General features: G+C 45.9%; 1 protein-coding gene across 8 annotated transcripts in view; it reads left to right on the top strand.

The window, feature by feature from the left end:
- LOC131109881 (disintegrin and metalloproteinase domain-containing protein 12-like) overlaps positions 1 to 13,469 on the top strand; it is a 48,329-nt gene extending 34,860 nt beyond the window's left edge. For 3 of the 8 annotated variants that reach the window (XM_058062344.1, XM_058062337.1, XM_058062339.1), the window contains 12 exons: positions 1,441 to 1,589; positions 4,004 to 4,181; positions 5,344 to 5,692; positions 5,784 to 5,892; positions 6,687 to 6,885; positions 6,963 to 7,040; positions 8,976 to 9,084; positions 9,149 to 9,287; positions 9,653 to 9,767; positions 10,156 to 10,425; positions 11,241 to 11,356; positions 11,432 to 13,469. In XM_058062344.1, coding sequence (XP_057918327.1) covers positions 1,441 to 1,589; positions 4,004 to 4,181; positions 5,344 to 5,692; positions 5,784 to 5,892; positions 6,687 to 6,885; positions 6,963 to 7,040; positions 8,976 to 9,084; positions 9,149 to 9,287; positions 9,653 to 9,767; positions 10,156 to 10,425; positions 11,241 to 11,356; positions 11,432 to 11,501 — 1,881 coding nt within the window. In that variant the 3' untranslated portion in view covers positions 11,502 to 13,469. The remainder of the gene's footprint in view (positions 1 to 1,440; positions 1,590 to 4,003; positions 4,182 to 5,343; positions 5,693 to 5,783; positions 5,893 to 6,686; positions 6,886 to 6,962; positions 7,041 to 8,975; positions 9,085 to 9,148; positions 9,288 to 9,652; positions 9,768 to 10,155; positions 10,426 to 11,240; positions 11,357 to 11,431) is intronic. The other 5 variants (XR_009120798.1, XM_058062342.1, XM_058062340.1 and 2 more) reach the window with 5 other exon arrangements.
- The last annotated feature ends 296 nt before the right edge of the window (positions 13,470 to 13,765 follow it).

Here is a 13,765-nt window from a genome sequence, read left to right as displayed (position 1 = left end):
TTCTAGCACTCACTTCATTAGGTACATGTGCACGAGGTACTGCCCCGCCCCCCCCCCCCCCCCCCCTTCCCCCAGAATAGACAGGGATTGTTTGAAACATGTGCTTCAGCTAATTTATCCAAACTTGTGTCCTGTTGTTTACAGAGCGTGTTTGAGCTCATAACTATCTTCCCCCCTTATGGGTTTTATTGTTTTTTTTTCCAGCCCCCCCACCCCCACCCCCCCACCCCCCCTCCTCGTAGCATCTTAAGCATCCATTCCCAGACCATCTGGAATCTCCATTTGCAGGCCTTGAGTGTTGTTACTTTCATTTAATTGTTGTCTGTGGTGTTTTGTGTTTAAGGGGAACCTATTATGCTATTTCCACTTTTCTGACCCATAAATGTTGTTAGGATGTTGTATTCTCATGTTAAACTATGCCAAACTTTCAGATAATGAGGTTTTTTTTAACACTGCCACCTTGTGATATCACAGTATGACAGTATGTGTAGCATTATAGAGTGCGCATACAGGAAGTCTGGAATTGCTAATACGCTTTCTCCACCACCAGTCAGTGGTCCACGCACGTTTTTTAAATACGGGTAGTCCCGCACAAAACTACTAGTACCTCCTAACCACTTTTGAAGTACTAATACTAGTACTTCAAAGGGTTTATTCATTTATTGTCAACTCCTGTACCGACAAAATTAGAAAGTGGGGATCGGCAGTAGTCCAGAAGTCTTCGGGAATGTGAAAAAAGTAAACCAAAATTTTGCTGGTGTCAGGATTGAGCAAAATGACCAATAAATGTTCGGATATTTCGTAAGTCCTCCATGCATGTCTTACTCCTTCATGGAAAACTACAACTACGTTCTCAAAACAAAAAAAAAATCAAAAAATCGTTAGCATTTACATCCCACTCCTTAATGTTCCATTGTTGTGATTCAAGGTATCTGTTACTGTCGGCATTCTGCTTATCCTCACGAGGATCGCGGGGGTGCTGGAGCCTACCCCAGCCTATCCCACCCTGGACTGGTGGCCAGCCAATCCCAGGGCACATATAGACAAACAACCATTCACACTCACATTCATACCTATGGACAATTTGGAGTGGCCAATTAACCTAGCATGTTTTTGGAATGTGGGAGGAAACCGGAGTACCCGGAGAAAACCCACGCATGCACGGGGAGAACATGCAAACTCCACACTCCTAGCTGTGTAGCCTGGCGCTAACCACTCGTACACCGTGCAGCCAGAATGACATTGTATATGTAAAACCTGACTAAAGTGCACTATAGCGTTTCTCGGAACCAAATGGGTTTCCAGTCGGACTTATTAAATCACTTTTAAAGCGTCTAAATTCCAGCATGAGGTCCAGATTTTCCAAAACACTGTGGTGGCACCACTGATCTCCATGTAGGAGCGGACCTTTCAGTTAAACAAACGTTGCTGTATGTTCAGGATCATTCGGACAACCCTTTGGGCGCCGCCGTCACGCTAGCACACGAGCTGGGCCACAACTTCGGGATGAACCACGACACGCCAGAGAGAGGGTGCGGCTGTAGGGTGACGGTGGACCGCGGCGGCTGTATCATGACTCCCTCCACCGGGTGAGTTTAGTGATCCATTGTCGTGTCTAGTTTGTGTTCCACTTATGTTGTTCTCATGTCAAAACACGATTTCACATGTTAACAATTTGTTAGCCAGCATCTGTGGAGCAGCAACGTTAGCCACCAGGCCAGCACATTTTGGGGGTTTATGGCCGACAGGAACAGCTGCTGGAGCAGAGCTTACAGCCTACAGCTCCAGGAGTCTTGGATTGGGGAGGGATGATGAGTTCAGGTACCGCACACGGTTCAACGGAGGTCTGAAGAAGAGACCTTGTGATGTAATAGTAGTTAAATCGGTAAAGAAAGCTGCTAATGGCGCCACCATGTGGTGTGGAGGCAGACATACAGTAGTTTGGTGCAAAAATTGAATCAAACCCGGTTGGGACCTTGAAGAAAATTATGTCAGTAAACGTGGTTGAACCCAAAAGCGAGGAGAATACACCATGTGGAAACATTTGTTCTCGCCAAGGTCTTTCTGGTCTGCAGGAGACCCAGACTGGTATGTTTCTGCCTTGTCTTTGGTTTGGATGGATCCCATGACAAACAAGCAGTCTATTATGGAGCAGTCACGTTCTCAACCTTCTTTAAAAGAAGCAAAAAAAGCTTGAACAGAAGAAATAATGCCTTTGTGTCTTTCCCTCCATGGCAGCCAGGCGCCATTCTTGCTATTCTTTGACACGCATGCAACTTTAATGTTGGAAAATCTTTCTGCAGCGACGGATAAATACTTAAATACGACTGAAAACTGCCTGTTATTCACTTTTAAGTCGGGCCGCTTAGAACACCCATGGTCTTTGAATATTTCACGCTATCTCACCATGAGTGAGTGTTGGGACGCGACGAGAGTTCCGGCAAATAAATACGTGTTTGTTTGGAGATTGTGTGCTTTTTATTGGCGGCAAGCGAGCTGATCCAGTGCTCCGTGTGCTAATAATCCTCCCTGTTGCCGTCTTCTCTTTAATCCGGGATTAGCGGAGCGATGCATTCAAACGCACAACAAGTCTCCTATCGGCCTGTTTCGGTTTCCAAGGCTAATTCCGCATCAGTGGGCTCTGCCAGGAGCAAAGCCACGAATCCCCCGGGGGCCCGACCCTCGGCACATCGCGGTGTCCTTCCTGAGAAGCCCGCAAAAATCGATTTTTTTTTTGGCCCTCGCTGCAAACTACAACGATAACAATAATGTGCATGTTGCTAAAAGAATAGCTTTCAATGCAGTGTTATACTCCACAGCGGTCATATGGTGGTTGGTTGTACCCACAGTCTCCACTTTACTGCAAGGTAGTGTTTGTCTTGCTGCCCTCAGTCTCCTCTTGGATAAATTTGGTCTATTTCTTACTGTGGATAAAGAAACACAGGATAAAACCTTCCTACGCTGTAGATGTTTGTCCCCACAGTCTCCACTTTGCTGCAGTGACGTGTTTTTATTGCTGCCCTCAGTCTCCTCTTGGATAAATTTGGTCTCTTTCTCACTGCGGATAAGGAAACACAGGATAAAACCTTCCTACGTTGTAGATGTTTGTCCCCACAGTCTCCACTTTGCTGCAGTGTTGTGTTTGTCTTGCTGCCCTCAGTCTCCTCTTGGATAAATTTGGTCTCTTTCTTACTGCGGATAAAGAAACACAGGATAAAACCTTGCTACGTTGTAGATGTTTGCCCCCACAGTCTCCACTTTGCTGCAGTGACGTGTTTTTATTGCTGCCCTCAGTCTCCTCTTGGATAAAAGGGGCCTAATCGCTAACCATCATACAAGTAAACATGAGAATACAGTTCTCCATTCTTGTTGTTTGTCTCCACAGTCTCCATTTTGCTGCAAAACATGTCCCCTTCTCACAATAAAGTAAATACAGGAGAATGCCCTCAGTCTCCTCCATGGTTGCTGTTTGTCCCACAGTCTGGCGGACGCCAACGTTGACCAGAACGGGCTCGGCTACGAACCAGGTTCCTGGTCCAGTTGTATGAGGACTGAATGGCGCATCGTAGCATGCCACCAGTCCCTACCAGTCCTGGATCACCCCCCATAGTCACCCCCCATAGACGGTCTAATGTCTTCCCAGCAAATGTAGCCCATCTGGGCCATCATATACACCTCTCCATGAGTCAAGCACCCATTAAAGTGCCAAAACTCATAAATGGGAAAATATGTGCAGAGCGGCTGATTGTGGCCTTGGTTTATTGTGTGCGTTCATAATAATAATAAATAATAATAAAGATTCATAAGGTTGTTCTTTATGGCGTAGCGATACCATCACGCGTACGGTAGATCATCTGGAAAGGCTTATCACCAGAGGATGTTTGATCTTTGACGCTCGTTGCCTCTCTTGTCCAAAAACAACACGATAACCGGCGATATGTTTTATGGATATTTATGGCTGCCATGATGATGCATCTTTCCCCGCGTGCTGGCTGCCTCTCAGGTACCCGTTCCCCACCGTGTTCAGCAGCTGCAGCAAGAAGGACCTGACGGCCAGCTTCGACAAGGGCGTGGGCATGTGTCTCTTCAACATGCCTGAGGTCAAGGTCCTCTATGGCGGCCAGAAGTGCGGCAACGGCTACATGGAGGAAGGAGAGGAATGCGACTGCGGAGAGCTGGAGGTAATGAAGCTTTTATTATGATTATTATTATTATTGTTGTTGCGAGGCAGAGAACATAGTCATGCAGTGTTATTGTAGGAGATAATGTCATTGTCTACACGAGACAATACGACGTTGTGTTTGTCTATTAGTGCACACGTTCCCACCCTGCAGGACGTCAGGGACACATTCAACCTGCGAATGTGGGGAGCTGACACGAGCCCCCCGAGGCCCACACGGGTCCGTAATGCGCCAACCTGGGCGACATCCCAGCTCTCATTAAAATCATCATCATCATCATTGTAGGAAAGCTCTTTTCAAACATCCCATAAATGACTAAATAAATAAGTCATAGTTGGAATGACAATTAAATTCAGGATTTTATTTTGGAAATATCAGGATTTAATTCTTAAAAAGTGTAGCGTAAATAGTATAATTTTATTCTTTTAAAGGAAAACGTCATTTAAAAAAAAATGTGGCCACCATCCACAATCCTGATGTGAAACGTGACTGTACATATGAAGAGCTTGCAACCAAAAGGCGCTAAATCCAATTTTCACCAAGTTGCATGTTTTTCATGAGTTTAATAGACCTCTGTCATGTGTATCCAAATCACATATTTTGGTCTTGAAATCATTTTAAAAAATATGAAAAAAAAGTGATATGAAATTTATGCTTTCAACCAAAAGGCGCTATTTCCATTTCAGGTATCATTGATTTTCTCGAAATCAGTCAAAATGGATTTAGCGCCTTTTGGTTGCAAGCTCTTCATATGCGGTCCATAGAGAGAAAAACAGTTAGCACGTGGGCGCTAACGGCGCCTGTGACATGACACGCCTATTTCACCTACAAAGCCTGAAATGAAAACCCTCCAGGAAAACACCAGCTGTGTTTTATTTACATTTACATACGTACCCTGTGTACAAACCAAGCTAATGTTATTGAAGGAGCTAACACAAAGAAGTATTTTTCTGGTGTAGTGACCCAGCGCCTCACATCACGACTGAAAATCTAAAACCGCTACAACGGTTGAGAGCAGTGAGTGAAACAGCGGGAATAAAAGCTAATCCAATCACAGTAATAAATAATAATAAAAACGCTGATGTTTTCTATAAAATCCGCTGTGAACAATCTAATTTCCACCTTCTGATGTTTTGCTCGGACTTCCTGGTCCCCTTTGAAGGAGTGCATGAATCCATGCTGCAACGCCAGCACCTGCACCCTGAAGGGCGACGCCGTGTGCGCCCACGGCCAGTGCTGCCACGACTGCCAGGTATTTTTAGAACGGCCGCTAAAAGCAGTCCAGCTTTGCCAACGGCCTCAATTTCAATTGCAGCTGAAGCCGTCGGGAACTCCATGCCGAGAGTCCGGCAACTCCTGCGACCTCCCCGAGTTCTGCACAGGCGTCGGCCCCCACTGCCCCCCCAACGTCTACCTGCATGACGGCCACGCCTGCCACAGCGTGGACGGGTACTGCTACAACGGCGTATGCCAGACGCACGAGCAGCAGTGCGTGACGCTGTGGGGACAAGGTAGACTTGGTACCAGATTACCAGATTACCAGATTACCTGGCGTCCCGTATTACCTGGTCCCGTAAGAACTTTGAGGTGTCTGTGCCCAAGGGGCCAAGGCTGCTCCGGGGATCTGCTTTGAAAGGGTCAATTCGGCGGGGGACCCCTACGGGAACTGCGGCAAGGACGCCAAAGACTCCTTCGCCAAATGCGACGCACGGTAAGACGTATATGGATATGAGATATCAGAAATACATGGAATCAGTTTTATGCTCTTGTTTCTGCCTCACTTTTTTGCCCATATTTTTGCCGATATTGTCCAACTCTCAATTTCCGATACTGATATCAGCCGATACCGATATCTGTAACATGACATATTACATTTGTGTTGTATACAGCATTTTTTTAATATTGGTTGTTATGATCGGGGGAAAATGTGATACTAATATTATATTTTTATGCCGATTATTGGTATCCATAATTATCGGACCTAATAGAAACATTCATTCATTTTCTACTGCTTATCCTCACGAGGGTCGTGGGGGTGCTGGAGCCTATCCCAGCTGTCTTACACCCTGGACTGGTGGCCAGCCAATCCCAGGGCACATATAGACAAACAACCATTCACACTCACATTCATACCTATGGACAATTTGCCGAAGATGGAATCGAACTCGGGTCTCCTAGCTGTGCTAACCACTCCTACACCGTGCAGCACATAATATACATATATATTGCAATTGGCTAATTGCTCCTGCTCTCCACTGTGTGTATGCTAGCAGCCCCGCCTCCACCCACAGAGACAAAGAGACTGTATGACTGAGAAAAGGGCTCACTCTGTTCATTCTGTTGTTTTATGGGACATATGATATGCACAGGCCGTGCAGCCCCCTAATAGAAACAGATCTAGATTTTGGTGTACCCCGCCTCTCGCCCGAAGACAGCTGGGGTAGGCTCCAGCACCCCTCGTGAGGATAATTGGTAGAAAATGAATGAACGCTGCCGTGTCCACAGGGACGCCATGTGTGGTAAAATCCAGTGCCAAGGAGGAGCCAGTCGCCCGGTCATCGGCACCAATGCCGTTTCCATAGAAACCAACATCCCCTTACAGGAAGGGGGGAAGATCCTGTGCCGCGGCACACACGTCTACCTCGGCGACGACATGCCCGATCCCGGCCTGGTCCTGACCGGCACCAAGTGCGGCAACGGGATGGTGAGCCCCGCCTTCGACGACCCGTTCGTTTCCGTGACCTTTTTATTTTGACATCCTGAATCTTGTGGTGTCCGCAGATGTGCCTGAACCGCCAGTGCCAGAACATCAGCGTGTTCGGCGTCCACAAGTGTGCCGCCAAGTGCAACGGTCGAGGGGTGAGTGCGGACCAGCTCCGCTCCAAATATTCTATTTAGCGTTGATACTAAATGAAGTACGCAGATGGGGGGGGGGGGCATGTCGTTAAGAAGCCTCGTCATCCATCATCCAGGATGCTGAGAGGCCTACCTAATTAGCCATAATAGATTCAGTTATGATTAGCTTTAAGAGCCATTCATCAACGCTTGCCAACAAGTAGACTTTTATACCCGTTTGGGATATTTAATAAGTTTAACGAGGGTTCCAAAATACAGTAGAACAGGGGTGCTCATTAAGTCGATCGCGATCTACCGGTCGATCGCGGAGGTGGTACTGGTCGATCGCTGGTCGATCGCGGCGTGACATTAAAAAAATAACATACCAGCATCCATGCCCGTTACTTGATTGACATACAGGACAACCAGTCAGATGACAACTGAATTTTGACCTTTAGGTCACCGCTCATGCGTAAACAACGATGCAAAGTGCTAAGCTAGTCGGCGAATTGCGTCAGATTTTAAGCCCTCGCTAAAGTTTATGGTCACTAAAATGAGTGAAGGAGCTGGACCAAGTAAAAAGGCAAAAACATATCACTTCCATACGGATATGGAATATTATACGGATATTATGATACGGATATTATCCATGACTGATAAACATTTGGAAGTGTGCTTGAGGCTGGCTATCAGCAGCTACTGTCCGGACTATGCATCCCTGGCTGGTTCAATTCAGTGCAAGTCATCAAAGTAAACTCAGGTAATTACAAAAAATGTTAATAGTTAATTATGTGTGTTTTGCAATATTGGCTCATTTGGTTATGTAAGGTACATCAACATACATTGTACGTACAAATAATCCTCAATACATTTGAAAATAAATAGATGTTTTGCATTTTTGTAGTGGGTAGATCATTTTGACTCGCTCATTTTAAAAGTAGCTCGCATGCTGAAAAAGTGTGAGCACCCCTGCAGTAGAACCTCTGAGGTGTTTGGATTTTAATGCAAATAATATAAATAATACAAATAATTCGTTAGTGGGTCATTTTCCAGATGAAATTAAAGGTGAAATTCACAAATTGTGAGCATATTTGGGGGTTGGGTTGTCCTGACGATGACTGGGTGGTCCTGATGCAAGTCTCTACTCCCTGAGGATGTTATGCTAATTATTAGCTGCTACAAGACGCAGCAGCAGCTTTATTATCATATCATATCATATCATATCATATCACATCACAACGTTCTTTTGGAGGATGTTAGCCTCGCAGGACCGAGGAATATCTGAATAATCTGTTTTCCTCACGCGGCACGGTGGTCTAGGGGTTAGCGCACAGACCTCACAGCTAGGAGACCAGGGTTCAATTCCACCCTCGGGCATCTCTGTGTGGAGTTTGCATGTTGACAAATAACAACAAATACCGGACTCAAATTTTTGTCATTTTTGCCATTTGAGTGGCAATAAAATCATTCCAGGCTGCACGGTGACCAAGTGGTTAGCGCACAGGCCACACAGCTAAGACACCCGGTTCGATTCCCTGTATGTCATCTCTGAGTTTGCATGTTCTCCCTGTGCATGTGTGGGTTTTCTCCGGGTACTCCGGTTTCCTCCCACATTCCAAAAACATGCTAGGTTAATTAGCGACTCCAAATTGTCCATAGGTATGAATGTGAGTGTGAATGGTTGTTTGTCTATATGTGCCCTGGGATTGGCTGGCCACCAGTCCAGGGTGTACCCCGCCTTACGCCCGAAGACAGCTGGGATAGGCTCCAGCACCCCCGCGACCTTCGTGAGGAAAAAAGTGTTAGAAAATGAATGAATGAATGAATGTTTTCCTCGCCTGTTCCAAATGATTCCTGTCTGCTTTTATCGGCCACGGCAGCTCAGCAGGACAGGAAAAGGTGATACACCGGCATGTTTTTTATGGGAATGATGGGAATTGTTTCCTGATGTTCCCGCAGGTGTGCAACAACAATAAGAACTGTCACTGCGAGGCCCACTGGGCGCCCCCCTTCTGCGACAAGTCCGGCTTCGGGGGCAGCGTGGACAGCGGTCCCGTCAGGCTGGCAGGTGAACACATCGGGAGCATCCTTGACTGGAGTTCTTCATCGTGTCGCTTGACATTCTTTCCCAGCAGATGGCCTCGGCGTGACGGCGGGCGTCCTGGCGGTGCTGCTCACGCTCCTCGGAGGCAGCGTGTTGGCGTGCGTGAAGAGGAAAACCCTCCGAGGAATGCTGTCCACCGTCAAGAAGGATCCCACAGACAAGATCAGGTGACTCTTTTTGTTTTTTGTCCAAAATTTTGCCGTGATGCTGGAATTCCGACAATGTCATCAAAGTGTTTTTTATGATGAAATATACATCAGCAGGTATAACATTTAATTATAATAATTAGGCCAATGTTAGCAGACGTATATGTCACAGACGTCCTTGCGTGAGTACTCAGCCTCCATAGGTATGAATGTGAGTGTGAATGGTTGTTTGTCTATATGTGCCCTGTGATTGGCTGGCCACCAGTCCAGGGTGGACCCCACCTCTCGCCTGAAGTCAGCTGTGATAGGCTCCAGCACCCCCGTGACCGTCGTGAGGAAAAGTGATAGAAAATGAATGAATGAGTATTCCTCGTTTTGTATTCTAGATCCGTGAGCGCCACAATTAGCGGATCCTCCGCCCCCAGCCGGCCTCAGCTACGGAGCACGGCGTCCCCATCTTCTCCGGGCCCGGCTGTTCCTCACAGTGCCGCCGTCCTTAAGGTGACTATAATTTGCAGACTATGAAAAATTGTGCCGATGATGCTGTCATGGCGTCCGTCGTGATGGATTCCAACACCAGGAACGGCGCCGTGCCCTGACACGGAGCAGCAGCTGCCGCGCATTAGCGACACAGCGCTGTTTGGGGTTAGCGTCATGTGGTTCTCATTGCAGGACGCCGGAGGATGTTTGATGTTAGCACGGTGCAGGTGACGTCATGCTCCAGTGATCGGGGACGCGGGGGAGGGGCCACATGAGCTCATGTGTCCACATCTGGTCCCGACTAAGCTCTTTGGCGTACCGTGGGTCTGCCTAGACGGGCGGGGGGGTCTACGCGGCGTCTAAATGCAAGCCCCTGTGATGATCATCTGGATGTCTCCATCTTTTCCAGCCTCCTCCTCATCGAGGCTCGGGGGCGGAGCTCCCACCGCCGCCGCCCTACCCCTCCCGCAGCCTGCGCAGGTTGCCCCAGTGCCCGCCGGCCCACCTGCACCAGCCCCTTTCCCTCACCGTGTCCCTCGCCACGCGGCATCAGCCCAGGCCTCCCGCCCCGCCGCCGCCGCCTCACAAGGGCCACCTTCCTCACATTCACGTCACACCCGCAGCGGCGGCCATGGCTTGCCGCGGCGCTCCACGCCATAACGCCTGCAGGATGGTGACGGTGAGTTTCAAACAATAGTAGAAAAAATAGTAGAAAATACATCAAATAACGAAAATATCATCAATCTTGGAGTGAACACATTTTTTGTTCTTTTAACAGATGAGTTAGTTGAACTTAGTTGAACTAACTTAGTTAACTCAGTTTTAGTGTAATCCCTCATGGTTGGATCAACATGAACATGAAATTAAACCACAAATTTTAATTCATTTTTCATGATTGAATGATTAAAATATTACAATTTTTATTCATTTAATTTATAATAATAATAATAATAATAATAATAATAATAATAATAATAATAATTGGTCATTAAATGTTTATTGCTAGAATATTATTATAATAATTATTATTATATTAATATAATAATTATGAATAATTATTTTACCATTATTTTTTGATAATTTAATATATATTTAATTTAGATTTCATACATTTATATTTGAATATAATTCATACAAATTGTTGTTATTGTTAAATTATGCCTATTATGCTCTTTTCCGGTGAGTTATGGACTCCTGTAGAGCAGCTACACACAATAACCCGCACTGAAAGCTTTCTAGATCTTCCAGAATCTGCACCTATCCCAGCTGTATTTCCTTGGATTTCCAGAATGCCCACTCCACTGTGATTTGTCACAGTCCTGAGGACTTCTGGACTACTGCCGAACCTCACTTTCTAATTTTGTGCTCGCTGCTGGCACACTGTGATGTCACAACGAGTTTGTGTTAGAAAAAAAAACCTCCATCCTAAACTTCTCTCAGGGCTCACTCTCCAATAATTGTGTGCTATTGTTCCGTTTGTGTGTCCTCTACCAGGAACTGGAGCGTCCCAGTCCCCCTCAGAAGCCCCTCCCCGCCGACCCCAGGCCCCCATCCCACCTGCTGCAGGCCCCCACCCCAGCATCAACATCCGGCTCACTCAGACCCGAAAGGTGAACTGGTCGATGTCAGCGTTTGATCCCCGCGCCGCTGGGCACCGTCTCACCCGTACTTCCTGTTGTGTTCAGAAGCGGCGCCAAGCAGCCTGCAACGCTACCAAAGCCTTGCATCATTGCCAGCGTCAAATACAGCAGATGAGACGTGATGATGATGATGATGATGAAGAAAATACTCAACGTTTGCACTATGACGACCACCCCGCCCCCGTCCCCGTTCAATCCTCCTATGGTGCTACAAGTTCAGGTACATGAAAATGAAGTATTTATATGAGTCCCTATTTATTTGCCACGTGGAGCACTGTGCCTGACACTTTTGATACACCTTTAAGAGCCAACTTGGACTTCGTTCATCTCATCAACGCCACCATTAGGAATATCACTCCTAGTATTATTAGTCACCAATCTGGGAATCGAACCAAGGGAATGTCAAAAGGTGTCCAGAGCAAGGGCCCTTTTCATTTTGTAGGATAATGACAGTAGTTTGAAGGGTCACAGACGTCATATTTGGTACAACAGTGGTTCTCAAACGTTTTTCCAGTCCCACCTCCAAAATACTGTGCCATGCAATTCCATAGTTTCCTCCTCGCTACCTCACGGTTTAACTTGTGGCTTGGACACGCGGGCTTGTGAGGTGGGTTAGTATTTGCACAGTTGTTTCATATGTATGTTCCTGTTTTTTGTAGTTTGTTTTTTTTAAGGAAAACTGCTCTTTTGGGGAATTCTGTCCATTCACAATCCTTATGGGAAACATGAACACGCGTCTTTCTCTTTTCTGTGTCTTCTGAAGATACAAAAACAGCTTGCAAGAACCCGCTGTTAAAACCTACCACCAAAAACCTCTAATAAGCTTTCTGGATCTTCCAGAATCTGCACCTATTCCGGATGTATTTCCTTGGCTTTCCAGAATGGTCTGTTTTAAGCTGTGATTGGTCACACTCCCAAATTCCCAAGCGGAGTGAGTCCTGAGGACTTCTGGACTACTGCCGAACCCCACATTCTAATTTTGGTCATCGGTGGGGGGTGGGATTTAGGTTTTATAGGTGGAACGTGTGCTTGGAACGAACAGAATCGAGAAATAAATGTGTGTTCATGTCTAACATCAGGATTATGGATGGGCAAAATTCCAATAAAAGTGCACTTTTTCTTTCAAATGTAACAATCTGAAGCCCATGTACCTCTCGTGGTACTTGCACCCTAGTTTGGAAACCAATGATGTATACCCCGGGTTCCCAAAGTGGGGTGCATGTAGCCCTAGGGGTACACAGATTGCTGTTGGGCAGTGATTCCCAAACTTTTTACAGTCGCGTACCCATTCAGACATTTTAATCTTAACCTGAAATAATGAACATAATTAAGTACAAAAATACATACAACCAACAATAAAACCTCCACTCACAATGACAGGTTTTTAGATGAAATCTCCAAATTGTCCATAGGTATGAATGTGAGTGTGAATGGTTGTTTGTCTATATGTGCCCTGGGATTGGCTGGCCACCAGTCCAGGGTGTACCCCACCCGAAAAAAGCTGGGATAGGCTCCAGCACGCCCGCTACCCTCGCGAGGGTATGTGTAACATTGTGCTCATTATTTCCATGTTGTCACAATACTTCAATACTTCAATACTTCCAAGGCATCCAAATAAATGAAAGGCTAAGCCACTGTGAGGTTTGGGAACCACTGCTGTACACCTTTTTATAGCATTTCTTAAGAACTGCTTTTAAGCATGAATTATGAATGATGACAATAATCTGCCGTCTCTCTGTAGGCACGACGCTGCCCTCTGCAGGTCAAATGTTGTGCAATTCAAACACAAAAGACGAAAACTTGAAGCCGGCAAAAGACTGCTCTGCTTATACTGCAATAGTGACATGAAGTATTCTTTGTGTTTTGTCACGTTGTCACGTTGGTGGCATCACGCATCACACGAGCGAGAAGAAAAATGAATTTTTATGACCTTTTGATACACTTATCTTTTGTGATGCACTACTTTGAATCATTTTTTTATGTGTTTTGTTCTTTCAAAACAAAACAAAATTGTGTGTGTGCGTGTGTTGATGTGTGTTGTCAATGTATGTTGTGTTACAGGTGAACACATTGTATTTTCCTTTTATACAGCAAATGTTTGATACATCATAATGTGCAGTAAAGGCTGTTCAAAGTCTGCCTCGGCTGTGATGACTTCTTAAGGCACATACAATATGGATTCATTTCACTTTTTTTAGCTGCAGTTCCCCTTTAAATAATATGGTGGTACCCTTTTTAAAAGACATTTAGCAAGTCTTTCATTCCATTTTTAAAACTTAAAACGAACTTAAAAACATTATGATGATGATTGATTATGATTTCATGACAATAGCACCCTCTTGTGGAGGACCTGCAAACTGCCGGAGACACTTCAATGAG

The sequence above is a fragment of the Doryrhamphus excisus genome, chromosome 22, assembly GCF_030265055.1.
Source record: "Doryrhamphus excisus isolate RoL2022-K1 chromosome 22, RoL_Dexc_1.0, whole genome shotgun sequence".
Taxonomy (NCBI): domain Eukaryota; kingdom Metazoa; phylum Chordata; class Actinopteri; order Syngnathiformes; family Syngnathidae; genus Doryrhamphus; species Doryrhamphus excisus.
Note: the sequence above shows the minus strand (reverse complement) of the source record. Positions and strands in the feature narration are given on the sequence as shown.